Source organism: Asparagus officinalis, chromosome 3 (genome assembly GCF_001876935.1).
Source record: "Asparagus officinalis chromosome 3, Aspof.V1, whole genome shotgun sequence".
Lineage (NCBI taxonomy): Eukaryota > Viridiplantae > Streptophyta > Magnoliopsida > Asparagales > Asparagaceae > Asparagus > Asparagus officinalis.
In genome coordinates this window covers 3,329,355-3,357,352 of record NC_033796.1, presented here as the reverse complement: position 1 = coordinate 3,357,352, position 27,998 = coordinate 3,329,355, and the positions used below count along the sequence as shown (strand labels likewise).

General features: G+C 37.2%; 2 protein-coding genes across 2 annotated transcripts; one reads left to right on the top strand and one right to left on the bottom strand.

Annotated features, from left to right (window-relative positions):
* Positions 1-27,992, top strand: LOC109832676 (zinc finger CCCH domain-containing protein 15 homolog). Its single transcript, XM_020400077.1, has 3 exons — positions 1-179; positions 25,103-25,248; positions 27,596-27,992. The coding sequence occupies exons 1-2, from the start codon at positions 78-80 to the stop codon at positions 25,235-25,237; spliced, it is 237 nt and encodes a 78-aa protein (XP_020255666.1). The 5' UTR covers positions 1-77; the 3' UTR covers positions 25,238-25,248; positions 27,596-27,992.
* Positions 17,074-17,953, bottom strand: LOC109832674 (multiple RNA-binding domain-containing protein 1-like). Its single transcript, XM_020400076.1, has 3 exons — positions 17,509-17,953; positions 17,250-17,428; positions 17,074-17,118 (listed from the first exon to the last, which is right to left on the bottom strand). Exons 1-2 carry the CDS (start codon positions 17,935-17,937, stop codon positions 17,303-17,305), a joined length of 555 nt encoding a protein of 184 aa, XP_020255665.1. The 5' UTR covers positions 17,938-17,953; the 3' UTR covers positions 17,074-17,118; positions 17,250-17,302.

Here is a 27,998-nt window from a genome sequence, read left to right as displayed (position 1 = left end):
TTTCTTTATAGCAATTTATCCTTTCACAGAGAAATCTGCTGAAAGGGCAATAAAAATCGATCCTTTTTCTGGTATCAATGGGAGCCGAAGAAGAACAGAAAGGAAACCAAGAGGGCAGAATCGCTGAAGGATCGAACCCAATCTCAGAATCCCAATTCCTCTCATGGAAGCGCCGAAAGGTCTCTCCTTTCTCCTTCATTTTCCTCAAATTTCTAGGGTTTTGACTAAATTCGCATGCTTCTCCTCTAATTTTATTATTGACTGAAGTTGGGATCTTGATGTTGGATATTAAATTAATACCCTAATAATTTCTAGTTTTTTAACGGATCCTTTGGTTTCACTGATGCAATTACATCTATGGAGGTATGCAGTTTGGATCTTATAGACTTGGATAGATTCTGATTTGGTTGTGGATGATAGGCTGAACTGAATTTGAGTTGACTCCCTTGCAGTTTAAATAGTTCCCTCCAAAATAGGCTAGTGAATAATGGATCCCTATCACTCACTATGGATTTAGGCATGCCATGTAACTTGAATATACCCTCAAAAAATACCTGAGCTACTGACTGAGTTGAGTATGGGTATGGAAGGCCAAAGAAGTGTGCATACTTGGACAACCTATCAACCACAACAAAAATAGCAGAATTTTTCCCACTTTTTGGTAGATGTGTGATGAAATCCATGGATATGTCTTCCCAAATACAATCTGGCACAGGTAGTGGTTGTAAAAGTCCTGGTGATGCTACATTCTCTCCTTTAGCTCTTTGACATGTATCACAAGCTTGCACATACCCTTGAACATCCCTTTTCATCCCCTTCTAATAAAAAGCCCTTCTCAACCTGTGTAGAGTTCTAGTGACCCCTGAGTGTCCTGCTATAGGACTGTCATGGTGTTCTTGCAATAATAAAATTTTGATGTTTTGAGCAGTAGGGCTAATCAAAAGTTTGCCTTTATAGAAATAAAGTCCCTCCTCCTTACCATACTTATCAGCTTCCAATTTTCCTTGAGGTAGTTTAGCATCAAGATCTGTAAAAAATTGATCTGTGGAATACATGTGTTTGATTTCCTCCAACCATTCATTGGTGAGGGTAGTTACAGCTGATACTTCCATGGTATAATCTGGACTTTGTTCATCACTCTCATGAATTCTAGATAGACCATCTGCAGCCTTATTTAGTCTCCCAGGCTTATATTCAACACTGTAATCAAAACCATGCAACTTTGCAAGCCATTTGTTCTGTACACCTATGTGAATCTTCTGTTCCAACAGATATTTGAGGCTTTGGTGACCAGTTCTGATTATAAAGTTCCTGCCTAATAAGTATTGTTGCTAATTTTTTGTAGAAAGGATAATTGCTAAGAGTTCCTTCTCATATGTAGAGAGTGTAACATTCCTCCCTTTAAGCGCAAAACTGAAATAAGCAATTGGTCTATCCTTTTGCATCAGCACTGCCCCAATGCCAGAACCATTAAGCGCAAAACTGAAATAAGCAATTGGTCTATCCTTTTGCATCAGCACTGCCCCAATGCCAGAACCAGAAGCATCACACTCTATTACAAATGTCAAACTAAAATCTGGCATGGCTAGAATTGGTGGATTGGTGAGTGCCAATTTTAGGGAATTGAATGCTTCTTCAGCACAGACATTCCAAGCAAAAGCTCCCTTCTTCAAGAGTTGTGTTAGTGGCTTAGCTATTACTCCAAAACCCTTTATAAACTTACGATAATAACCTGCTAAGCCTAAAAAACCTCTCAGTCCTTTCAGTGTCCTGGGCAAAGGCCATTCAACAATAGCATTAATCTTATTAGGATCCACACTCACTCCATCTTGTGACACAATGTGTCCTAAGTACTCCACTTGCTTCTGTCCAAAGCTACATTTTGACAATTTGGCAATCAATTGATGATCCTTCATAATCTGGAACACTTGTTTCAAATGCTCCAAGTGATTCTGCCATCCCTTACTGTAAACCGGAATGTCATCAAAGAATATCAGCATAGATTTCCTCAATAACTTTTTAAAAATAGTGTTCATAAGTGCTTGAAAAGTTGAAGGGGCATTTGTGAGGCCAAAGGGCATGACCATGAATTCAAAATGCCCACTGTGTGTTCTGAAAGCAGTTTTTGGTATGTCATCTTCATGCATCATGATTTGGTGATAACCTGATTTCAAATCTAATTTTGTAAAAAAATGAGTTCCATTCAGCTCATCCAGCAGTTCATCAATAATAAGAATAGAGAACTTATCTTTAATTGTAGACTTGTTGAGATTTCTGTAATCTATACACATCCTCCAAGTACCATCATGTTTTTTTACCATCACCACTGGAGAAGAAAAAGGACTCTTGCTGGGTCTTATAATCCCTTTCTGGAGCATATCTTCAACTTGTTTTTCAATCTCTTCATTTAGAAAATGAGCATGTCTATAAGGTCTAATACAAACTGGTTTTGTACCCTCTTCCAGTGGAATTCTATGATCTATATCTCTATGAGGAGGTAGGTGAGGCAGTTCATTAAATATTACCTGAAATTCTTGTATCAGTTGGTGCATGTCCATAGGTAGATTTTCAGCAACATTTCTTAAAGTAGATTCCTGTAAATTCACACTACATAACTGGATCAAATACCATTCCTCTTGTTCTCTAAGGTACCGTTTGGCAAAGGGTTAAGTGAGGGGTTAAGGAGACTTAACCTCTTCTTAACCTGTCAAACACAACAAATCTATATAAGGGTTAAAGTGAGTTAACCCTCCATAATTTGCCAAACATAAAAAATATAGAAGGGTTAAGTTAACCCCTCTAGAGGGGTTAAAATGAGTTAACCCCTCAAAATGAGGGGTTTACTAATACTCCTATTTAGATGGAATAAGAGTTAACCTTTCTAATTATAAAGAAAATAGTCAAAATCATTGTTATTCCCAAACACTAAAACTGATCATAAGGGCTAAAATAAAACTTATTTAACGAGTTAATAATTTATTCCTTCGGATTATCAAATGGGCTAAGTACATTAACCCTTCTCTTTAACCCCTCTTCATTAACCCTTTGCCAAGCGGGGCCTAAAAGACTTATCAATGGCCTTCTCATTAACCAATTGTATTTTTTCTGGAACTATACCCTGCAGGGTTCTTTTCACCCCTTCACTCATGAAGGTTATCTGTAATTTCTGAAAATTCAAGATGATATCATCCAGTGTCTTCATCCGGTCAGCCCCAAAACAATTTGGCTACCCCCTATAGGCATGACTAGCAAATTGTTTTGAATTTTAACTCCCTGACAATCCAACATCACTCCCTGACAAACTCCAGCTCCTTTAATCAACTCACCACTAGCCACCAGTACATTAAAATCAGTAGATTCTGTCACATTTAACCCCAGCCTTTTGACTAATTTGGCATTAATAAAGTTGTGAGTTGATCCAGAATCTATCAAGATACTAATTGCTTGATTCTTGTAGTAACCCACTACTCTTATAGTATGAGAGGTATTAATCCTACTCAAAGCTTGAACTGAAATAGATGGAGCTCCCTTAACCAAACTTTCAGCTAGTTCAACTGCCACAGTGTCTTCTTTAGTCTCCTCATAATCAATTTTATTTCCCACAATGTCTCCTTCCAAAATGCCTTCTAATATAAACAGTTGTTTTCCCTTACACTGGTGTCCTCTATGCCACTTCTCATCACAAGTGAAACATAAATTCTGACTCCTCCTTCATTGTATCTCTTCAGGGGTCATTTTCTTGAATTGAGAAGTTGAACGAGAATTCTCTTTAACAGGGATATTATGTGGGGTATTTGTTGAATGTCCTCCTGAATTGTACACATTCCAGTTTCCTCTAGGCTTTCTTTCATTCTTTTTCTTATCTTCAAACAATTTAGCTAGTGAAACTGCTCCTTTTAATGAATTGGGTCTGGCTGCTGCCACCTCATACCTCAACTCATCTTTAAGGCCTCCAATGAATCTTTCAAGAATATGTCTCCTAGAGGGTTGGTCATCTAATAGACCTAATGCTTGCTCAAAATTTCCCAGATATTCTCTGACTGTAGTAGTTTGCCTCATGGTAGAAAAAGCATCATATGGTCTAGAAAGTTCACTTGGACCAAATCTAGTAATCAGTTCTTCTTTAAACACATCCCATTGATTAAAATCTTCAATGTTTCTAGCAAGCCATCTATACCATTGTAAGGCTTCATCTCTCAAGTAAAATGAACAAACCTTGACCCATTCATCATTCTTGATATCATAATAATCAAAAATTTGCTCAGTTTGGTCTAACCATGCTATTACGTTTTCATTGCCAGAAAATGAAGGAAAATCTAAACGTAGAGACTTAGGTTGAACCAATTTCTGTTTGCTAAAAGAAGGAGTTCTTTTGTGTTGAAGAGTTACCAAAGCTGTGAGTCAGTTGAAACTCCTCTTGGGAACTAGCATCTCTTCGATTCTGGAAGTTGTGTCCTTGATCATAACTTCTTCTGCTTGAATCTTAAACTCATTGTCTGGAAATCTCTCTGTCTCCTCTTGAACCTGAACTCAAGATTTGTTGATCCTCTCTTGGCCCAACACCCAGAATTCCTTGGTTAAGACCCTTGGAGTTCTTAAATTCTTGAACTAAAAGTTTGATTTGAGAAGCTAAATCATCCAATTTTGTTGTATTCTCCGCCAATTTGGATGAATTTTCCTCCAATCTGATTGAGGTTTGCTGATTAATTGAACCCTGCTGTCTCATGAATAACGTCTGTTGTAGAATTGCATCCTCCACTCGAATGAATCTTTCCTCTTGAGTCGTTTCTTCAGCAGAGGTCTCCTCGTGATCGCCCAAGATTTCTTCAGCCCTCTTGAGTCGTTTCTTCAGCAGAGGTCTCCTCGTGATCGCCCAAGATTTCTTCAGCAGCTTCTTCAGCTTCTAAATGCTCTGATACCAATTGTGAGGCTCGAGAGCCTCGGTTGATCCTCAAGTGGCTGTTTCTGACCATGGCTGAAGTTGTAGGAACTTAAGAACAGAATGCAGAAAGAATTAAGATAGAGAGAAATAGAATTAGAAGAGAGAAAGGAATAAAATTCAGAATTGAGGAGAAGAAGAGAATTCAATTTCATTCATGATACTAGTGATTATTACATTCTCTTCTTTTATACCACTCAGCTACAGGACTGGTGCACGTGCACAGCTAACAGAAAGTTAACAGAAACAAAACAGAAATAACAGAATATAACAGAATTAATTCTTTCTGCATTCTGTTCTCAAGTTCCTACAACTTCAGCCATGGTCAGAAACAGCCACTTGAGGATCAACCGAGGCTCTCGAGCCTCACAATTGGTATCAGAGCATTTAGAAGCTGAAGAAGCTGCTGAAGAAATCTTGGGCGATCATGAGGAGACCTCTGCTGAAGAAACGACTCAAGAGGAAAGATTCATTCGAGTGGAGGATGCAATTCTACAACAGACGTCATTCATGAGACAACAGGGTTCAATTAATCAGCAAACCTCAACTAGATTGGAGGAAAATTCATCCAAATTGGCGGAGAATACAACAAAATTGGATGATCTAGCTTCTCAAATCAAACTTTTAGTTCAAGAATTTAAGAACTCCAAGGGTCTTAACCAAAGAATTCTGGGTGTTGGGCCAAGAGAGGATCATCAAATCTTGAGTTCAGGTTCAAGAGGAGACAGAGAGATTTCCAGACAAGGAGTTCAAGATTCAAGCAGAAGAAGGTATGATCAAGGGCACAACTTCCAGAATCGGAGAGATGCTAGTTCCCAAGAGGAGTTTCAACTGACTCACAGCTTTGGTAACTCTTCAACACAAAAGAACTCCTTCTTTTAGCAACCAGAAATTGGTTCAACTTAAGTCTCTACGTTTAGATTTTCCTTCATTTTCTGGCAATGAAAACGTAATAGCATGGTTAGACCAAACTGAGCAAATTTTTGATTATTATGATATCAAGAATGATGAATGGGTCAAGGTTTGTTTATTTTACTTGAGAGATGAAGCCTTACAATGATATAGATGGCTTACTAGAAACATTAAAGATTTTAATCAATGGGATGTGTTTAAAGAAGAACTGATTACTAGATTTGGTCCAAGTGAACTTTCTAGACCATATGATGCTTTTTCTACCATGAGGCAAACTACTACAGTCAGAGAATATCTGGGAAAATTTGAGCAAGCATTAGGTCTATTAGATGACCAACCCTCTAGGAGACATATTCTTGAAAGATTCATTGGAGGCCTTAAAGATGAGTTGAGGTATGAGGTGGCAGCAGCCAGACTCAATTCATTAAAAGGAGCAGTTTCACTAGCTAAGCTGTTTGAAGATAAGCAAAAGAATGAAAGAAAGCCTAGAGGAAACTGGAATGTGTACAATTCAGGAGGACATTCAACAAATACCCCACATAATATCCCTGTTAAAGAGAATTCTCGTTCAACTTCTCAATTCAAGAAAATGACCCCTGAAGAGATACAATGAAGGAGGAGTCAGAATTTATGTTTCACTTGTGATGAGAAGTGGCATAGAGGACACCAGTGTAAGGGAAAACAACTGTTTATATTAGAAGGCATTTTGGAAGGAGGCATTGTGGGAAATGAAATTGATTATGAGGAGACTAAAGAAGACACTGTGGCAGTTAAACTAGCTGAAAGTTTGGTTAAGGGAGCTCCATCTATTTCAGTTCAAGCTTTGAGTGGGATTAATGCATCTCATACTATAAGAGTAGTGGGTTACTACAAGAATCAAGCAATTAGTATCTTGATAGATTCTGGATCAACTCACAACTTTATTAATGCCAAATTAGTCAAAAGGCTGGGGTTAAATGTGACAGAATCTACTGATTTTAATGTACTGGTGGCTAGTGGTGAGTTGATTAAAGGAGCTGGAGTTTGTCAGGGAGTGATGTTGGATTGTCAGGGAGTTAAAATTCAAATCAATTTGCTAGTCATGCCTATGGGGGGTAGCCAAATTGTTTTGGGGGCAGACTGGATGATATCACCTTGAATTTTCAGAAATTACAGATAACCTTCATGAGTGAAGGGGTGAAAAGAACCCTGCAGGGTATAGTTCCAGAAAAAATGCAATTGGTTAATGAGAAGGCCATTGATAAGTCTTTTAGAGAACAAGAGGAAGGGTATTTGATCCAGTTATGTAGTGTGAATTTACAGGAATCTACTTCAAGAAATGTTGCTGAAATTCTACCTATGGACATGCACCAACTGATACAAGAATTTCAGGTAATATTTAATGAACTGCCTCACCTACCTCCTCATAGAGATATAGATCATAGAATTTCACTGGAAGAGGGTACAAAACCAGTTTGTATTAGACCCTATAGACATGCTCATTTCCTAAAGGAAGAGATTGAAAAACAAGTTGAAGATATGCTCCAGAAAGGGATTATAAGACCCAGCAAGAGTCTTTTTTCTTCTCCAGTGATGATGGTAAAAAAACATGATGGTACTTGGAGGATGTGTATAGATTACAAAAATCTCAACAAGTCTACAATTAAAGATAAGTTCCCTATTCCTATAATTGATGAACTGCTGAATGGAACTCAATTTTTTACAAAATTGGATTTGAAATCAGGTTATCACCAAATCAGGATGCATGAAGATGACATACCAAAAACTGCTTTCAGAACACACAGTGGGCATTTTGAATTTGTGGTCATGCCCTTTGACCTCACAAATGCCCCTTCAACTTTTCAAGCACTTATGAACACTATTTTTAAAAAGTTATTGAGGAATCTGTGCTGGTATTCTTTGATGACATTCTGGTTTACAGTAAGGGATGATAGGATCACTTGGTGCATTCGAAACAAGTGTTCCAGATTATGAAGGATCATCAATTGATTGCCAAATTGTCAAAATGTAGCTTTGGACAGAAGCAAGTGTACTTAGGACACATTGTGTCACAAGATGGAGTGAGTGTGGATCCTAATAAGATTAATGCTATTGTTGAATGGTCTTTGCCCAGGACACTGAAAGGACTGAGAGGTTTTTTAGGTTTAGCAGGTTATTATCGTAAGTTTATAAAGGGGTTTGGAGTAATAGCTAAGCCACTAACATAACTCTTGAAGAAGGGAGCTTTTGCTTGGAATGTCTGTGCTGAAGAAGCATTCAATTCCCTGAAATTGGCACTCACCAATCCACCAGTTCTAGCCATGCCAGATTTTAGTTTGACATTTGTAATAGAGTGTGATGCTTCTGGTTCTGGCATTGGGGCAGTGCTGATGCAAAAGGATAGACCAATTGCTTATTTCAGTTTTGCGCTTAAGGGGAGGAATGTTACACTCTACATATGAGAAGGAACTCTTGGCAATTATCCTTTCTACAAAAAATTAGCAATAATACTTATTAGGCAGGAACTTTATAATCAGAACTGATCACCAAAGCCTCAAATATCTGTTGGAACAGAGGATTCACACAGGTGTACAGAACAAATGGCTTGCAAAGTTGCATGGTTTTGATTACAGTGTTGAATATAAGCCTGGGAGACTAAATAAGGCTGCAGATGGTCTATATAGAATTCATGAGAGTGATGAACAAAGTCCATATTATACCATGGAAGTATCAGCTGTAAGTACTACCCTCACCAATGAATGGTTGGAGGAAATCAAACACATGTATTCCACAAATCAATTTTTTACAGATCTTGATGCTAAACTACCTCAAGGAAAATTGGAAGCTGATAAGTATGGTAAGGAGGAGGGACTTTATTTCTATAAAAGCAAACTTTTGATTAGCCCTACTGTTCAAAACATCAAAAATTTATTATTGCAAGAACACCATGACAGTCCTATAGCAGGACACTCAGGGGTCACTAGAACTCTACACAGGTTGAGAAGGGCTTTTTATTAGAAGGGGATGAAAAGGGATGTTCAAGGGTATGTGCAAGCTTGTGATACATGTCAAAGAGCTAAAGGAGATAATGTAGCATCACCAGGACTTTTACAACCACTACCTGTGCCAGATTGTATTTGAGAAGACATATCCATGGATTTCATCACACATCTACCAAAAAGTGGGAAAAATTCTGCTATTTTTGTTGTGGTTGATAGGTTGTGCAAGTATGCACACTTCTTTGGCCTTCCATACCCATACTCAGCTCAGTCAGTAGCTCAGGTATTTTTTGAGGGTATATTCAAGTTACATGGCATGCCTAAATCCATAGTGAGTGATAGGGATCCATTATTCACTAGCCTATTTTGGAGGGAACTATTTAAACTGCAAGGGAGTCAACTCAAATTCAGTTCAGCCTATCATCCACAAATTGATGAGCAAACTGAGATTACTAACAAGAGCTTGGAGAATTATCTGAGATGCTTTTTGTTGCCACAAGCCAAAGGAGTGGAGTAAATGGCTGGCACTTGCTGAATTCTGGTATAACACAAGCTGGAAGAGTTCAACATTGGTTACTCCTTATGAGGTGGTGTATGGTAGACACCCTCCTTCCTTGTTATCATATGTACCCAAAAGTTGTAAGATTGAGGCAGTTGATGAAGTGCTTTTCTCTAGAGATATCACCCTGCAGCTCCTCAAGGACAGCCTAAAGAGGGCAGCTGAGCAGATGAAAAAATTTGCTGATATACACCGCAGTCACAGGAGCTTTAATGTAGGGGATTGGGATTTTTGAAAACTACAACCTTACAGGCAAGTTAGTGTCTCATCATGCAAGTCTCACAAGCTATCTCCTAAATACTATGGACCTTATCAGATATTGGAAAAAATTGGAGAGGTTGCTTATAGACTGGCTCTTCTTGTTCAGTCTCAAATACATCCAGTCTTCCATGTGTCTCAGTTGAAAAAGAAGGTTGGATCTGATGTAGTTCTTCAGGTTGATCCTCCTAGTTATGTAACTGAGATAATTGATGAACCTGAAAATTTTTTAGACAGAAGAGCAGTTATCCAGGGGAAACACTTGGTATCACAAGTCCTCATCAAATGGAAACAACGTCCTGTTTTGGATTCTACTTGGGAATCCTATTGGGATTTGGTTAAAAGGTTTCCTGCTTTTGACCTTAAGACAAGGTCCAAATTAAGGGGAGGGAATTTGTTAGGAGCTGGAGCAAGAGATGAAGCTAATAGCCAAGTTGGAACTTTAGCTGGAAACAGTGAAACCAGATACACCTAGACAAGGACTGATACGCAAAGGAAATATCAAAAGGAGGATTAATCTGCAAAGTCTTCACTACATGAACTTATCTTGTAATAAAGGATGAGTGTACAATTACAATAGTTAATTCTGTTATATTCTGTTATTTCTGTTTTGTTTCTGTTAACTTTCTGTTAGCTGTGCACGTGCACCAGTCCTGTAGCTGAGTGGTATAAAAGAAGAGAATGTAATAATCACTAGTATCATGAATGAAATTGAATTCTCTTCTTCTCCTCAATTCTGAATTCTAATCCTTTCTCTCTTCTAATTCTATTTCTCTTTATCTTAATTCTTTCTGCATTCTGTTCTCAAGTTCCTACAACTTCAGCCATGGTCAGAAACAGCCACTTGAGGATCAACCGAGGCTCTCGAGCCTCACAATTTTGGTGTATTCATCATTGCATTATTTCCGTATTAGCTTTCAGATTTTTTTCCCTTTCCAATTTTTTGTAGTTTTCAGTTATTATGCTCTATAGTTTTCATGCCCGTGCAAAGCACGGGTTGTTTTATAAATTTACTTTCTTAAACGTGTAAGCAGATTTATTAATAAAACTAATCACTTAAGAATCTAACTAATTGTAATCAGGAAATGATGATAATTATGTACAAATAATCATTAATCACTGAATATTACTAACAGTCAACCCATAAGCTTATTGCTATTATTACCAAACATCTAAATTTAGACCTTGTTAAGAAAGACAACCAACTTATACATCCTGGAAGATGATGGCTATGTAAGCTTTTGTGCCAGTTTTTAATGATATATACTTCTCGTGAGCCTGTTTGACAAAATACAAACATGAAGTGTTTGTTATCAGAATCTCAATGAGAGATTGTGAATAGCTTAGAATCAAAAGAATCACCAAAATAAATAATTAGAAATATATATCATAAAAGCGAACCTGAGATAATAGTATATGTACCCAGTTGATGAAGTTTACCATGTGTACCTATCCTCAATTTGATAGTCTAAAAATTAAACACAGTACAAATGAAAAAAAACCTAAAACTGCAGCTGCATTTGATAAAAAAAGATTAGCTTTTGATTCAAATTCACCTCCAGTAGTGTTTCTTGAATTGGATAGTGAATAAATCTAGAGAACTTCATGAGCCTAAAATGACAACTTTAAATGCAATAAATATGGCAAATAAATCTCCCTAATGCGTAGTGAAGGCAAAGATCAGTTCACTAAACCCTAGGTATACTTCGAATCGAAACTTGAAATTTGCAGTAAAACTTAGTAAGATTATGAATTACTCACATGGTTCTAAGCCAAATCAAGTCTCTTCTCCATCTCCTGAATTCCATAAATGATGAACAATTTCACAAATCAACAACAATTTCACAAATCATGAACAATTTCAAACCTGCTTTTTCACAAATCAACAAAAATCTCATTCTTGAACAGACCATAAAGACTCAAACTCACCAAATTCCAAAATTAGACTATAGACTACTATACTATAGGGCTACTTTTCCAGCTAGACGTGAAGAATGCGTTCCTTCACAATTTGCGGGGTATTGGCCTTGTGCAACAAACGTCCCGTCGTCCGCCTAATTAGCGGGGTAAGGACAGGAACGCTCGTGCAAAATCAAAGACCACAATCATGAAAAGCACCTGAAACCTCATAAGTCCGATAGCACAAACGATAGATTTGACATCTTCCTACCAGTGCTTGTTTAGTTGTCACAATCTCTATTCCGCATCTTTGTCTTTTTCATGTTATTGGAATCTCGAATCATCTGTTGTTCATCTTGCTTGAAAGACCAGTTTGAGGATGGGTGGACTATTTGTGGAGCAAACCACCCCATCAGGTTTTGTGCAATCATTTCACCAATCTACAATTTCAACGTTCAGGTTCATGTCGATTCTGCTTGTTGATCGACTCGTTGATAAGAAAAAGAAAAAAACATAAACTGTGATTGGATTGATGATAAAATCGAATCCTGGGTCGTGAACAGTGATTCACACAAAATAGCACGCTGCCAGCATTCAATCATAGTTTTCCTGTCCAGCAGGACTCAGGCTAAGAGCGTCCGGGGCACTCTCACCCTAAATAGAAGGGTCAACACCACCTTTTTCGTCGCAAATTTCAGTTAGAAAGCTTGACAAATGGCCTAATCAATCCAGCATGAAAGGGAGAACCATCACATGTGGAATAGGATCTATTACTGCATAAATAAATACCCATATATTTTGAACCGAAAGCACTAGATTTAAGCAGAGATTGAATTTTACAATTTTGATATGTTGTAAGTGGAAGGGTAATAGTAACCATGATTATCATGGCTCTTCCTGCTCATTGACTATTGTCAGAACTTTCAAATGGGACAGGTGATGAGGGACTTACCGCTTCTGCTTCAACTGCATCTGCTCTCTTGCCGGTAGCGCAGTAGCTAGTTTCGTTCCGGGGGTCGAAGAATCAATCTTGTTTCGTACGGGAGAGAAGGAGAAAGTAGATTAGAACTTTTTCATTTGATTTTGGTTTAGTTTTTTTATAAGGGAAAAATGAAAAGGCGAGTCAAAAAATGTTCCTCCCCCAACAAAAAAAAGGAACTTTATGAATAGCGAAAGCAGATGCACCAATGCCCGACCCGTCGTATATCAACAGATAATGGTTTCGAGGGTCATCCATTACGAAAATACTTTCCTCTGAGTGGATATGTGCCATCGAACCAGATTTGTCATGATAAGAGCTTTGATTTTGACTTGGATTCCTTACCTGGTGGAAAAAACCACTGGCGATTTCCGACAAGTCTATCTATTTTCGGGAGCAGAGCAGAATGGAAGGTTCGGCCCTTTCTTTAAAATTATTCCTCTTCATCAGTTTAGTAAAGGGTAAGGAGATTTAATTGGTTCGACAAAGAAGACAGCATAACCTGAAAGTAAAGATAGATTTGTCAATGCCCTCCACCCCGTCTGTATGTCACCTTCCCCTCGAAGTTCATTTCCAATACTGATCGTGAAACTTCATGAGCAGCAGGTAGCCTTACCGGCGTGTGAGGGGGTATGTCCACAAGTTCGGTTCGGTAAATCCTCTCTTTCCTTCGTCTCACGCCTTTTCTTGAGTCTAAGGCGCTGTAAGCCCTTGGTGAGTTCCTTTTTCTTAAGAGTGGTAGGGAGTGGGACCGAACTGTCTCACGACGTTCTGAACCCAGCTCACGTACCGCTTTAATGGGCGAACAACCCAACCCTGGACCGAACTGTCTCACGACGTTCTGAACCCAGCTCACGTACCGCTTTAATGGGCGAACAACCCAACCCTTAGAACATGCTACAGCCCCAGGTGGCGAAGAGGCCGACATCGAGTTGCCAAACCTTCCCGTCGATGTGAACTCTTGGGGAAGATCAGCCTGTTATCCCTAGAGTAACTTTTATCCGTTGAGCGACGGCCCTTCCACTCGGCACCGTCTGATCACTAAGGCCGACTTTCGTCCCTACTCGACGGGTGTGTCTTGCAGTCAAGCTCTCTTATGCCTTTGCACTCGAGGGTCAATCTCCGTCCGGCCCGAGGAAACCTTTTTCACTTTTCAAGCAATTCTATAAATCATTGTCAAATATTACCGCTCCGCACCTTAAGAAAAACCTCACCTGTCGATTAAAGAATTCAACCAACTAGTTAGAGATGGCAGCTTCAAACCCCACCTTAGATATCCAATCGAGTGCTTGCCTTCAAAGATATGTTTTCATTTCACAGGCGATTTAGCCCATTTTCCCTTTCCTGGTAATAAGGCAAGGCCTTTCCCTATTACGACCGCCTTCCTTTATTCGGAATTCATTCGTCGGATCTCTGAATAAAGAACAGAGAAAGCCTGGGGAAGCCTCCGCGACAAGCTCTCTTAGGGATGATGCAGGGAACCACAATGCTTCTCTGATGGTTGAGGGAAGCCTGGAAACGACCCAGGCTGGAATCAGAATAGTTGAGAACAAAGTGGCGAACGGGTGCGTAATGCGTGGGAATCCCGCTTGGATCACAACTAGACAAATAGAAGCAGAGCGACTTGGTAAGAAGAAATTTTACGATTCGACCGTATCCGCATTTTATTCGTTCCTGATATCGGCATAAATAAATGCCCATATATTTTGAACCGAAAGCACTAGATTTAAGCATAGATTGAATTTTACAATTTTGATATGTTGTAAGTGGATGAGAGGGATCTTCTCCCGCGCAGGTATACCCCCAAAAAAATGGCGAGGGCAAACAACAGATATAAGAACAGTAAGCATAGTTTAAAAAAAAAACCGCTTGTTCCCGCAGCGGGGGCGTTGCACGAAACCAAACCGCCCCCCGCCCGATTAAGTACCAGTTGCTTCGCTGGTAGACCCACTTAGGTTAGGGGGGCATTGTCCCTCAGTTCTTACCAACCTTAAGGGAATCAAAGATCTACGGTGAATTGGATTATGAGATTGGAACAACATCCAATCCTGATCTTCACTCTTCCTAATGTTGTCACACGAATTGCTCAAGAAACATATCTTTGAAGGCAGGCACTCGACTGGATATCCAAGGTGGGGCTCGAAGCTGCCATCTCCAACTAGTTGGTTGAATTCTTTAATCGACAGGTGAGGCAGATCTGACGGCGGTGCCCTAAGCAATTTCCATGACACACCAGAAAAATCATTTACACGAATTCATAATTCCTAAAGAGAGATTTAGTCCATTGAGTAGAAATAAATAGAATACCCTCTGGGCATTCCACTCAAACCCCTCCTGGTTCTACGGGGGTCGTCTGATAACTTAGGTCCAGCTCTAATCTCATTTTGGATTTGGATGCGAAAAAAAAGAACTAAGAACTTAGCCCCACCCACCAAATGGACCTCCATGAATCAACTCATAAACTTAACTTTCATCACAACTGACTTCGAACCAATCTTTCTGGCAGATCGCCCCACATGTTCCGCAGTTGCTTTAGCAGCATACCGAGAAAGACGAGACCGACCTTTTCTTTCCTCCAAAGAACCTGGAAAAGCGGGCCAGTACTGGGAATCCAGGGTTTCGGGTTCTTTCCCCAGTTTCACTTTGATATTCAGACTTGAGCTCGGCCCAGTTTGTTATATTATTATATTTTCGTTTTGGCGTTTATTCAATTACACTCACTCCTCAAAGGAGAGGCAAATTGAAACTCAAGAATATGGGGTTCAAGTGGTTACCTCTTTGGTCAGCTGGCGCGGTGTCTTGAAGGTGTGGTGGCCTTGCTCCTTTTTTTTAAAGACGCAGCAGAATTTTCAAACGGGACATCAAAAGTGGGACGTTTCCTAAAGAGGTAAGGTCGCAGAGAAAAGTCATCCGCTTCGGCGGTGGCAAGTAGCTTGGAAGGTGGAATCACTTCTCGGCAGAGAGGAGTTGAAGAGGAAACAGCTGTCCTAGAGGCCTAGACGGACCCCCGTAAAGGAAATCGAATCAACAGATCTTGAATCAGACACTTGTTGGTCTTCACATTCGGGTGTTGAGGCAAGCCAAGGTTCAGACCGGAAAAGAGATGTTATTCTTCCATTGGTTCTTGCTGCATCGGTTTGTTATGAATGTCGAGATAGCACAATGTTGAGAGGCTAAGATGAGATCACGCAGAAGAGGCTCACACAGTAATCCCAGGTGAAGATAGCATAGATCTTTCGGAAGAGGATTGGGGCACAGAAGCAGCTGTGGTTCCCATTCATGCGGAGAGGGCAGGCTACCCTACGGCATCTGACCCGCTAAAGAGCGTCTAGGCCTGGTTGACTGTAGCTCATCTTCCTGGATACACTTCGGAATCAGCTCTTTGAATTGGTCCCTAATGTATCAACGTTCCTTCTTTTATATTCTAGGAGTTGGATTGGTTTGGAGATTTGGTCTGTCGAATTGTTCGCCAATGTGAGATTCTTTCTATTAGAAGTATCTTATGTAGATCCAATCGATTTGGTCTGTCGAATTGTTCGCCAATGTGAGATTCTTTCTATTAGAAGTATCTTATGTAGATCCAATGATTCCACTGATTCTATCACTATGTGATATCTTTCATTGTATAGTGTAAGTTTGCTCCAAAACAAACCCTTTTTTTGTAGCGAAACCTAACCCATCAGTAGGTCTTACTAAGTGTTATTGCCGTAACAAGTATTTTTATTCATCCCCAATCGCGGTCTTTCCCTAGTATTTAGTACTCGATTCTTTTTATTTCGGAGAGGATCCGCGGGTATAGTACAGATTCCAAGTTTCTAATTTTTTGAGTTTTTGGTATAGAAAGATATGAGTTGTTATATGTAAAGGTTCCTCGCAACTCAACGGATTGAATCAAATCAATAAAATAAAGTAAGGAAAATAGAGATGAAATCTAGGACAAGGAGGGGAGATAAAATAGAATCGTTTGATGTATTAGATTATGTTTACATATTCCTATCGAATCAATAGAGGCAACGATTCTCTACCCGGATTTGAATGAAAAGAATAAGAATATGCTATAAATCCCTAGTCACTTTACTCTAATGGAAATGAAATAATAATTAATTAACTTAAAATAATTAATTAACTTAATAATATTATAGTTATATTAACTATAATAACATAATATAATATATATAAAATAGTTAAACCCTGCAAGTAGATAATTGAAGAAGTTGGTTCAGTGAGGCTTTTTCAAATTGTCATTCTTGAATTGCATTTTGAAAATGGAGCTTAGCGAGGACGCCAGCTAACAAGGCCTTCAATCGGAGCCGCAGTCGAATCTGCCGATTTATTCAATGCGGGAATTCGACCTGCTATTAATGTAGGTATTTCTGTTTCCAGAGTAGGACAGAATGTGATACGATGAGATAGAATGCAATAGAAACAAAGACAGAGAACGGGTTACCTACCCCTAACGGTCAAAGCGAGCCCTTTAATTTCATAAATTGAGATTTTTTCTACTGGCTTGAAGAAAACTCCTACTGAAGTTCCACAAAAAGGACGAATTTCAATTACTTCAAAATCAACTTTGATGTCCCATTGTGCTTAGCCCCTACCAACATAGAACCCATTAATAACCAAATTAAGAACAAATAAACTAAGAAACCTACACTGAAATCCCTATATCTTCAACATCAACCATGATAAAAATGTGATAAAAAACAAAATCAACCAAATGGGTACCTGAGGAGTAGTTGAAAGCCGAGATTTGAGGCTGAGCCAGGGGATCAGAGTTGCTAGGGTACCTTGAATTCTTTATCTTGCACTTCTTCAAAGGCTTTATGTGCAACATCCTTTGATGTGAATGAAATAAAAGCAAAACCCTTGATTTTCCTTTTTTCCTTGTCCTTCACCAACTTTACCTGCCAATGTCAACAAAAACAAAGATTAAATTTTGTTGTAACACCACAAATATGAAATATCTAACATGACAATATCTAACCTCAAAAATTTCACCGAAGGGTTCACAAAGCTCTTTTAGGTCCTCCTCTGTTGCATCACAGGGAAGCCCACCAATGAAAACTTTTGACACATGAGGGGGAAGAGAGAACAACTTAGCATGTTTCTCTCTCTCAGCCTCATCTATTGGCTCAACGGCATTTTCCTCATGTGTCACAGAGTTAGAAGCATCCATAGTTTCATCAGGCTTAGAAACTTTATCACGCACCTCATCTTCAGAGACATTATCTTGTGCATCCTCTTTGCAGTCATCTCTGACTCTCCTATAGCTATCATCATCATCTGCTGGATCTTGCGCCTCAAATTCATCTCTTATTCTCCTATAACTATCATTTCCTGCAGAATCTTGCTCTTTGTATTCATTTCCGCTCATGTATCCATCATCTTCTACAGGGTCTTCATCATCCATCATATCGTCAATGTCATTATCTCCATCAAGATCAATTTTCTCTTCAGGTTCTTCTGATGCATGTTGGTCAGCCATGGTTATGTATTATATCACCTTTATCCTATTGCATTTGCTTCGAGCCTTAAAATGAAATCATTAGCACATAGTTAGAGCCTATTGAACACATCAATTATTTAGGAAAGATAGCACAGACTGTGAGAAACTAAAAATGGGTATGGGGCTGTTGCTAACATTATCTTAAGCTATCTTTTTAGTGTATGCCAAAAGAGAAAAACCAATTTTGGCATTTGTTTAGTCAGAAAGCACATCAATTTTTTTTATTTATAAACTTCCTCTAATATCCATTGGCTATATGAGGCTTCCTTTCTAAAATTTTGATTAAGGCTTTGCCACAAACACACGAAGGGCAAAATACATCTACAAAGAGCGACAGCCAAACAACCAAATGAACCCTAAAAAATAATCAAATATTTTCTTTTTATATTACAATCTAAATCCATTTTAGAAATTAAGCTGTTCCAGTTTAAGGCAACGAAGAAAACATGATCTATTTCTCATTGCAACTTCCAAAAGAGTCAACAAATGGAATTATGCACTTTAAAAAAGAATGAAATTCACAAATTTCGAAAAAGGGAGAAAAAAAATAATCCAGTCATTTATTCGCTCTTCGATAAGAACTCAAACAACTGTTCTTGTTGCTGCTATGCTGATTCATCGCAGAGAACTCAAAAAAACCAAAAATGGAGAGGAAAATAGAAGAAGAAAGGATTAGGGTTAAAATTAGGATTTTCGATAAAGGAATGAAAATTTAAAGAGCTACTACAACTGATTGTCGCTTGTCCTTGCTGCTTAATCCTCGTCGTCGTCGACTCTCAGTCGTCGGAGTTTCGTCGCCGCAAAGCCCTAGGTGGGAGACAGATTTGAAGATGGAGGTTCTGAATTGGGATACGTAGAGAAAAGAGGGGATCTCGAAAGGAGAGGTTGTTTAGAGAGAAAAGGGGTGGTTATTAGACAACGGTTCTAAAAAGAATGACGAGTTTTCTAAAAAGCAGGGGGAGACCTGGGAGTTAGAGGTTGGTTTAGAGTTGGTTATTCTTTTAAGAAGAAGTGGGAGTATTTTTCAGTTATTTTGGAAAAAAGTGGAAATAAAGTTGGTTAAGGACTGAATTTTTTGAAAGTAGCTTGGTTATTCATTTTATGTTTTTCATTGTTAACAACCTTATGTTACTGTTCGTTTTAGCTTTTTGGTTGTTCTCTTTTAGTAATAAAGAAGTAGATACCCTTATGTTTTTTTAAGCATCTGGACTATTGTATGGAATTATATAAGGTTCGATCTTCTCATGTAATGAAATGGAGCAATTTTATTCTAGAGACAAACAGAATTAGTTATCTTGTCAGCAATTGTCATGTCCCAGTCCCCAAAAAGGCACATGAGGGGCATGTGACTTGACTGGCGATGCAACTATAGGAAGTGAACCCTCTCTCATAGCTACATTCACGCCTCTAGATTAACAATAAGTAGGATCCATTACTAATTATTCTCAATAAGGCAAACCAGAAAAATAATCACCACCAAAAACTATGAGTGTGCTATAATTATTAGAAACCAAGTAGAATATATATTCGTCAAATTATGTCATGGACTCTTTCTCTCTCTACAAATCATACATAAACTCCACTGTACAAAAACCATACCTCTCGCTCTTGCTAATAACATCAACTCAATAGTTACAAAACTCTCAACTATAAAAGTTAAATATGTGAATCAATATGTAAATTTCATCCTCACCTCATCCCTCCATATAACCTGATTTGTCCATGTAACAAGCCACCACCCAAGAGCTGGAGGACAATTCCAAGATTGCCAGAGCAATCCAACAAGTGTTCCAAAGAAGACATAGAACAAGAAAAGGGTATGTGAACAATATGCATGAACTAATAATAAAAAGTAGAAATAGTTCAAGATACAATAACTAGTGTGAGAAATGACGAGATGATGTGATAGTGAAAAAATAGAGGACAAAGAGCTAAGTGTTACAATAGGTACTGGCTTCAAGGTGTGAGACACAAAGTAAATTAAAGCCACTAAAAGTAACCAACCATAATGTAAATATAAACATAGTATGTAAAGGAAAGCTACATCTGTGCATGTTACATGCATCGTGAAGGAGGAAAACACACTAATAAGTGTCTACCAGGAAGGTCAATACACACACAATCCATTACAAAATTAGCATGTCTATCAACAATTAAAATATTGTCTTTTTTTAATGTTATTTGAATTAGAGGTGAACATTTCAATACATATAAGTCAGTCTTCCCGTAACACGTCCCGGAAACACGGCTTCAAGTCAAGTATTGGCCATTGGCCCTTATATAACTCATGATGTCAAGAATGCGCATGAACTCACTTATATGCACTTTATATTCTCCATCCAATTCTCCTTTATTAAACCCCATATTTATCAGTTTATTAAAGTGATTGTATATGAAATGTTATGCACTAACCACAAATTTACCGTGGAACGACTTCTGTAAAACTATGAAAAATAACCGTGGCTTAGAACATGTCTAATCAAGATGAGTGCACCGTCTAGTTAGTGCTATAATAAACATAATAATAGTCAAGAGAAAATCCTCACACCGGGACATCGATGTCGAGGGTATAGCCATACTATGATAGCACGCTCATACATATTTTGACGGAAGTTGTCTTCATGCACAATTGACCCTATTACATGCATTGTTTTAAATATCCCCGACATGACCCGATATATCCCCCGATATATCCTTTTACAGGGCTTGCCGCAACCGATATGGTCTTTAAATATCCTTTACCGATTTTTGGCTATTTTGAGTGATAAATCTCCGATATGACCGATATATTAGCCGATATGTGGACCAATATATCTTTTTATATAGCTTGTTGTAAAATAATATACCGTGTTTGGAATTTTTGGGCGAGATATCAAGATTTTCCCATTATATCAAATGATATTTTGCCCTAAAAAAAGTAGATCGAATGTTGCAACGTTGCTTTGCACTTTTGTTTGTTTTAGAAGGTTGATTAGTGATCCTAAACATATATTATTCATATTTTGTATGTTTAAATTTTATTACATATGTTGAGATTATATTTTAATGCATTATACTATGTATGCAAACATTCATTATGACATTCCGATATTTACCACATATTCCCGATATTTCCCCGATATCCGCAATCCGATATGAATTTTGGTCATCCGATATTTCCCCGATATCCGATATTTAAAACCTTGATTACATGTCTCAAAGTCATCAAACATGGTATCTGGTAATCAAACACATCACCAAATGACATATGTTCATTTATCTTAACAAAAAGAAATAAAAATAAAAATACATAACATAATTGTTTAGTGTTAAAATTGGGTCAAATGCGTTTCGTTCGATAGCCTAGAAATCCACAAACATGATTTTGGTGAGCAAGAGGCTTAAATGGGTCTAAAATTTGAGTTATAACCTCAAACGGGTCTAGTATGATGATAATGGGTCCTGACCGGGTTAGGTTTAAGTTCAAAATAGACCTAACACAATTTTGGCATAAAAAGAAGGACAAAGCATACAAGCCAACTAACCACCGCGCCAATGGCTTTTTTGTGTCAAATCCATTTCTAAAAACTTTAATTACAGTATTAAGTTATAATCCTAAAGAAAAAATAGAAATTAAAGATGAGTAAGGTATGGGGGATTTAGAAAACTCAAATTTCTGTTACACATAATAATATTAGAAATGAAATTATTAAAAATAATTTTATTTCCAGAAAGGGAAATTTATACATAAATAGAAGATATGTTTTAGTGAGAAAAATCATTTGTTGTCACTAAGTGATTAAGCAAGAGTCTCATATTCAGTGTACATGCCAAACTTTATGCAAACTATCTGACATAAAAGGGATACTACATTAACTGTGACAATCTAACCCATCCAGACGTTGTGTCCAATACAAACATATACTCAACTGGTCTTTAGAACATATTCAAGAACTTCAATGTGAAAAATAATTAAGCTAGTCTAAAGTAATCACAATTTAAAAGCACTTTATTTCAAAATAAATTAAAAGAGATTAAAAACAAGTATCTCAGAGGTTAGGACAAAATTTGGTTTATTGGTCAAATGTTTATTGATTGAAAAAGAATCAAATCTTGTATTTGAATAACTTTCTAGAAAATACTCACTCTTTAAGAAAACAATTGGATTTATGAAAATAAAATGGTTATATAAGGAAGGACCCCCTTTTTTTACTTATAATCTTCTATGTAGATCCATTTAAACTAAATCAGACCCATTATTTTGATTTAATAACCTATAAATTTCATAATAATCAATAGTTTTACATAAATTGTACTACACTTTCATGTGTCTACGGGACTTGCAGAGAACATTATAGAAATTTATGTATGAAACTTATACCAATAATACCAGTCTTTTGTACATGAACATAGCCAATAGTTGTATAGGAAAAAGAAACAAAGAGACTACAAATTTGAACCCAATCTTCAATCTATTTACAGCTCTTGCCATCAATCTATTTACAGCTCTTGCCATCAAACCTTTTTTAAGTGAACAAAAGTCATTTGGCTTATGTATGACCCGTTTCTCTCTAACAACTAATGACCCAAGATAAAGATTAATAAAAAAAAAATACTAGATGTGCAATCAAATCATGATAGTCGGTAAGTCGAATTGCCAATAGATGTATGTTTATGGAAAAATAGATTTGGATGTTTGTTTATCAGTCATGCAAGAACAAGACTAAGATAACGAATAGAAGTTTCAGATCAGACATTTAAAAGAATTTTCGAGTGAAAGAAAAAGAATCATAAGGAAAGTAAGACTAAAATAAGGGATGAGTAAACAACGCCAAACAGAGAAGAAATGAACACTTGTTTGCAATTCTATCTAATTAAAATCAAATCCCTATAGCCAAATTTTCTTCTCTTTCCATCGTGCTACCGAGCCCAAAAAACTTTTATTCTCATCTTTTTTTTTCCAACATGAATATATAACGGCAAGAATAGAGAGATTTGAGGAGGTAGTGCAGATAGGGAGAGCAACAAGGAAGTTGTTGGGATTTCTTAAGAATAGGGATATTTGGTTAAGATGTTAAGGATTTAAAATCAAATTCATGACATAATATGGGTTTTTGGCGTTTGGGCCTTAATTACTTAACATGACAAATGTGTGACATAAACATTTTATCGCTAATAATGTTTGTGGACCTTAAGGTAACATCATCTAAGAAAAGAATGAGAAAATTCAGATGTGGGTCCAAAGGAAATAAAACAATTTTTCGATAATAGGCCCAAAACTAACATTAGGAAGAAGGATGTCTGGAAATGAATAGAAGCTTATAGGTCAAGTTTTCAAAATGACATAAAGCATCTATGGACCAAAGGCAGATTGAAAACATACAAGGTAGATTCAGCAGTGGTTGTTACAGCAATCCTATTTGGATTAAATTTAGACTATTGGTTGTTGTTTGCACAGAGAAGCTGAAGTCCGATTCCTTAGAATTCAACGAACTTTGTGGCTCTTCGTGTACTTATGAATGCTTCAGGTGTTCATTTGCACAAAATCATTAGTACACGAAGTATTTCAACTATTATACAACATGTAGGTTGAGTAGTAACAAGCCAAGTACAAATAGAGTGTCAAGTTAGTGCTCAAGATTCACGATCGAAAATGGTGGAAATAGAGAAGGAGTTGATATTGCAAAGTGATATACCATTGGACTGTAGGAATCGAAGTGCTAATGCAAAAGGCAACCAGCCACTTAAGTTCACCTTAGTAAATCCTAATATAAAGTAATATATCCTAAAGGTAGAAAGCTAAACATAGACAGGTCGATGTTAAATGTATATCAACTAACTGAATCAATAATGCATATGTATAAATAAAGATGCGAGCATTATCTGAGTGATATCCAAACACTCACTCGAAAGATTCAATCAGAATAACAGGTCCCTTGCTGGAACTAAAATTATGCCTGATTTCAATAATGACTCTAAAATAAGTCCAAAAAATATTAAAAAATCCTAAAGTAAAATAAAATAGTTAAAGACTTAAAGATATTATGTAACAAATGACTCAATAGCTAATATAACAAGTGACATTATGTAGCAATTAACTCGTCTTTTTCTGCTTTGTATCACAATTCACAACTGGAAACATGATCAATTATCACTAAGTAAAAGAAAACATTACTTTCTCCTAGTTCAAATCTGAAAAGAACTGTGAAAATAAAATATTATTCTGCATGGATGCACACTAAGAAGCATGAATATGGAACATGCGAAATGAGAGTTCCTTACATGGAACAAAGACCCTGGGAGATACTAGCTATGTATAAATAACACAATGAAACTGAGTATACACATATAATTGGAACAAGAGACTCAGGGAGATGATACTAAACTATTTATAAAAAACAAAATGAGTAATTAAGTATATGCACGTGTGTATTATATACATATATGTATATGTATATGTGTATATATAGGCACATCCTTAATTCCTGAAGCCTGCACATATTCAGTATGATATAATACAGACAATGATTGCCTATGCCTAAATCTCTAAGCAATTACTATTTTTTATGATTGAACCTCGACTCATCCTCTTTCTATAGAGGAGCTCAATGTTCCTGAAATGTTAGACTGAACCATATCAAAAGTAATCTTAGTTTATACAAGTCTATCTTTGACTTGTTTTTATTGAAGTATAGACTACATATATATGAAGTGAACTCATATGTCAAATACGACGCAAACAAGAGTTGTATGAGATTTGTAGAACATGTGTCCAAGAAGTGTTTGGCAAACATTCTCAATTATAATATATTATATAACTGAGAACGCATTAGGACTTGTCCGAGCATTTTAAACAAATTGTCTGATCATATCGACAATTTCCAATAGGTGTTCATGGAGTGTGCAAGAAGTGCCAGTGTCGGACACATGTACTCCTTTTTGACTGAAGTATCAACAGACTCCATGCTGTATATGATGCATTACGTATATATGATATATCTTCTTCAAATTTCAGTTGCTTGTGTTTTCTAGTTTAAAGCTAATTTCAAAACCTTGCAGTTTGATTGAACCGTGTCTTGTGTTTATTCTACAGGATGCTGATTCATCAGCTAGAAAAGCTGAGGCAGCTAGGAAACGTGCAGAAGACATTGCCTTAGGAACAGTGCAGATGAATGGTCGCGAGCTCTTCCTCCATGAACCTTGGGTATTTGATAACAATCAATATTGAAAATTCTTGAGGTCAGTATTTGTGATAGACTGCAGTAGGCAGTTTCATATCTTGTGTTTATTGTGCGTTGTGCAATTTTATTCCACGTGGACTGATTTGATTAACTTTATATATTTGCTGCTATATTTTGTAAGTTCTTGATCGTAGGATAAACACAATAGTTAGCACAGGACAATTACAGCCTTCATTCATCACCTGTACTTGGTATAACCTGGATTAGAGTAAACCTTGTGTGCAGCTTTCCTTATTATGAGCTTGTCTTTTTTTCCCCTCTTCATTTTCTCATAAATTAGGACCATAGTCTTGCTCCTCCCTTTTGACATGGAATCATCAAATGCAATTGATGTTTGAACTGGAACTCAAGGCTTTTAATGCTAGTGTACATGAGGTGAATCAACGCCCGTGGTTAGGGTTCACATTTCTCTTTATTTTACCGTTTCTATAGATAATTAACTTGAGATGATGATGCTCAGATTTCCTTGACCATTGATCATCTATCATATTAAATTGTTTGTACTGCAGCTTCTCTTTTTTCCAGATTGTTCTGTGCCATATAAAAGTATAGCAACTAACGTCAATGTTTTCCCTTTTTGAGATCAATGAAGGAAGTTAGTCTAACCCATACTAAGACATTTGATTAAGCATACAACAGATACACAAAGCAGTTATTACAAGTAGCAATAAAACAAACTTATGTCGAGCTGGTACATTGAACTTTAATATTCATCAGCTGTAGTGCTAAACAATCCCTTTAGCAACACTATATAGTATATACTATAGATCTCTCCAGAATCCATCAGGGATCAATACTGTAGAGTAAACATGAAGCTGCCACAATTTTGCGCAAAGTTTTTCTGTTCCTCATCTAGAGAGAACAGAACCATCATAATGAAACCTCAGAGAAATCTGAAATGAGATTTAGCACATCTTATCCTCCAAATAGTCCTTTGAAACATTACGAATGTGCAAACAATTACTTCTAAAACGAGCCCTCTTCCTTCTCATTTTATTTAGCATAGCAACTTCAAAAGATTCTTTCACACGAAAGTCCTCTATAGTTATTGCCCTGTATTTAGGAAACCAAAGCATCCATCCGTTCAATCTTCCAGACTAGAGACCACTGCATCCTTTTCTCAAGCTAGATATATAAATTTAGGAACAGTATTTGGCAGTGAAGCTTCAGCCCGAATTTCTTTCCAGAATTTAATAATTTCTTCTCTAATGCATACGGATATTTTCTGCAACTCTTAATAAGAACTGAAACAGTTGTGGTATTTCAAATTGAGTATTTGATATTCAAACTCAGCCATTTTGTTTTAGTTTTTCTACCTCATTCTGTGTTTTGGGCTTTTGGCTTATTTCCTGCTAGTAATTGGATGCTATATTTGTTATGTCATTCCTTTCAATTGCGTCCGGTAGGCGTTAGCTCTTCCCTTAAAGAAGTTTGCAGGTTTCATTTTATTGATATTTGATAGAGTATCTAGCATCTAGATAGGTTTGCAATAGCATATAACCTTTTTATATCAAGGATGCGTTGCTAATATAATCTTCAATTGTTTCAATATTTTCTCACTTGGAGATGACAATAGACAATAGAGTTCCACTTATGAGAAGTTTTCATGTGTGTCATGATAATGTTGAAGATTCTCATCCTCTCACCTTACTTTTTCTGGCTCCAGGAGAATTGTACATCAAATACAGTGTTCTCAGTTATTTGTCATGATGGCAGTTAGTTTTTTTATTTTATTCAAATAATTTTCAACTGTTCTGTCAACCAGTATTTAGTTCTGGAGGACAATTGCTTGTGTTCCTTTATAGGACAAAACTTCAAAACACCCCTATTTGCAAACTTAATCCCAAAAACCAAACTGTTTCACCTTTATTTGCAAAAAAACGACCTGGTTTCAGCCCTGAGGCTGAAACAGCCATGAGGCTGAAACCAGGTCGGTTATTGAAAAAAAAGTTAACAAACTTTACGGGAGTTGAAGTCCCGTGAAGTTTTTTACATAACAAACTTCACGGGAGTTCAACTCATGTGAAGCTTTGTTATGAAAAAAACTTCACGGGACTAAAAAACTTCACGGGACTTTTAACTCCCGTGAAGTTTGTGAACTTTTTCTGAAACTAGGTCGGTTTTTGCAAATAAAGGAGAAACAGGTCGGTTTTTGGGATTAAGTTTGCAAATAGGGCGGTTTTGAAGTTTTGTCCTCCTTTTAATCTTATATATTAGGTCATTATTTTTTGTGTTCATCTTATTTTGCTGTTAGCTACCTTCTAATGTCAATCAAGAAGACAGCTTCGATGCTTTATTCCTTTTGTATGAGACCCTCTGACCTGTCCCTGTTTATTTTGCTGCAGCATAGATTCGGATGTATCAAGCTTTAGGGCTGCATTTGAGAGGTTACCAAATGGGAGTAACGGTAATTTCTTTGCCTAAGAGATCGGTATATGTGGCGTAATCAGACGACATGATGACGAAATCTATTATGTCGCTTTTTCTCTCTTTTAGTTATATATGTGACTATGCTGTGTGTTGAGAAGCAGGGGGAGAATAAATCAACTCTATATTCTATGGATTTTTTTTTCTCTCTCTTCTCAAATAAGGGCAATTATTTGGTCTTGAGCTTACCTGGCCCCTGCTTTACTAGGAAACGGGAACTTGGTAACATCCCATGATAAATTGTTTGTTATGACACGAGATATCACACAAATACATAAAAAACCCTAAATGGATTAAGTTGATGAATTTGAAGCAGTTTCA

Coding starts and splice junctions, on each gene's coding strand:
- LOC109832676 (XM_020400077.1), top strand. CDS start 78: ATGGGAGCCGAAGAAGAACAGAAAGGAAACCAAGAGGGCAGAATCGCT. Junction 180..25,102: donor TCTCATGGAAGCGCCGAAAG/GTCTCTCCTTTC, acceptor TTTATTCTACAG/GATGCTGATTCATCAGCTAG.
- LOC109832674 (XM_020400076.1), bottom strand. CDS start 17,937: ATGATGGATGATGAAGACCCTGTAGAAGATGATGGATACATGAGCGGA. Junction 17,429..17,508: donor CCTTCGGTGAAATTTTTGAG/GTTAGATATTGT, acceptor TGACATTGGCAG/GTAAAGTTGGTGAAGGACAA.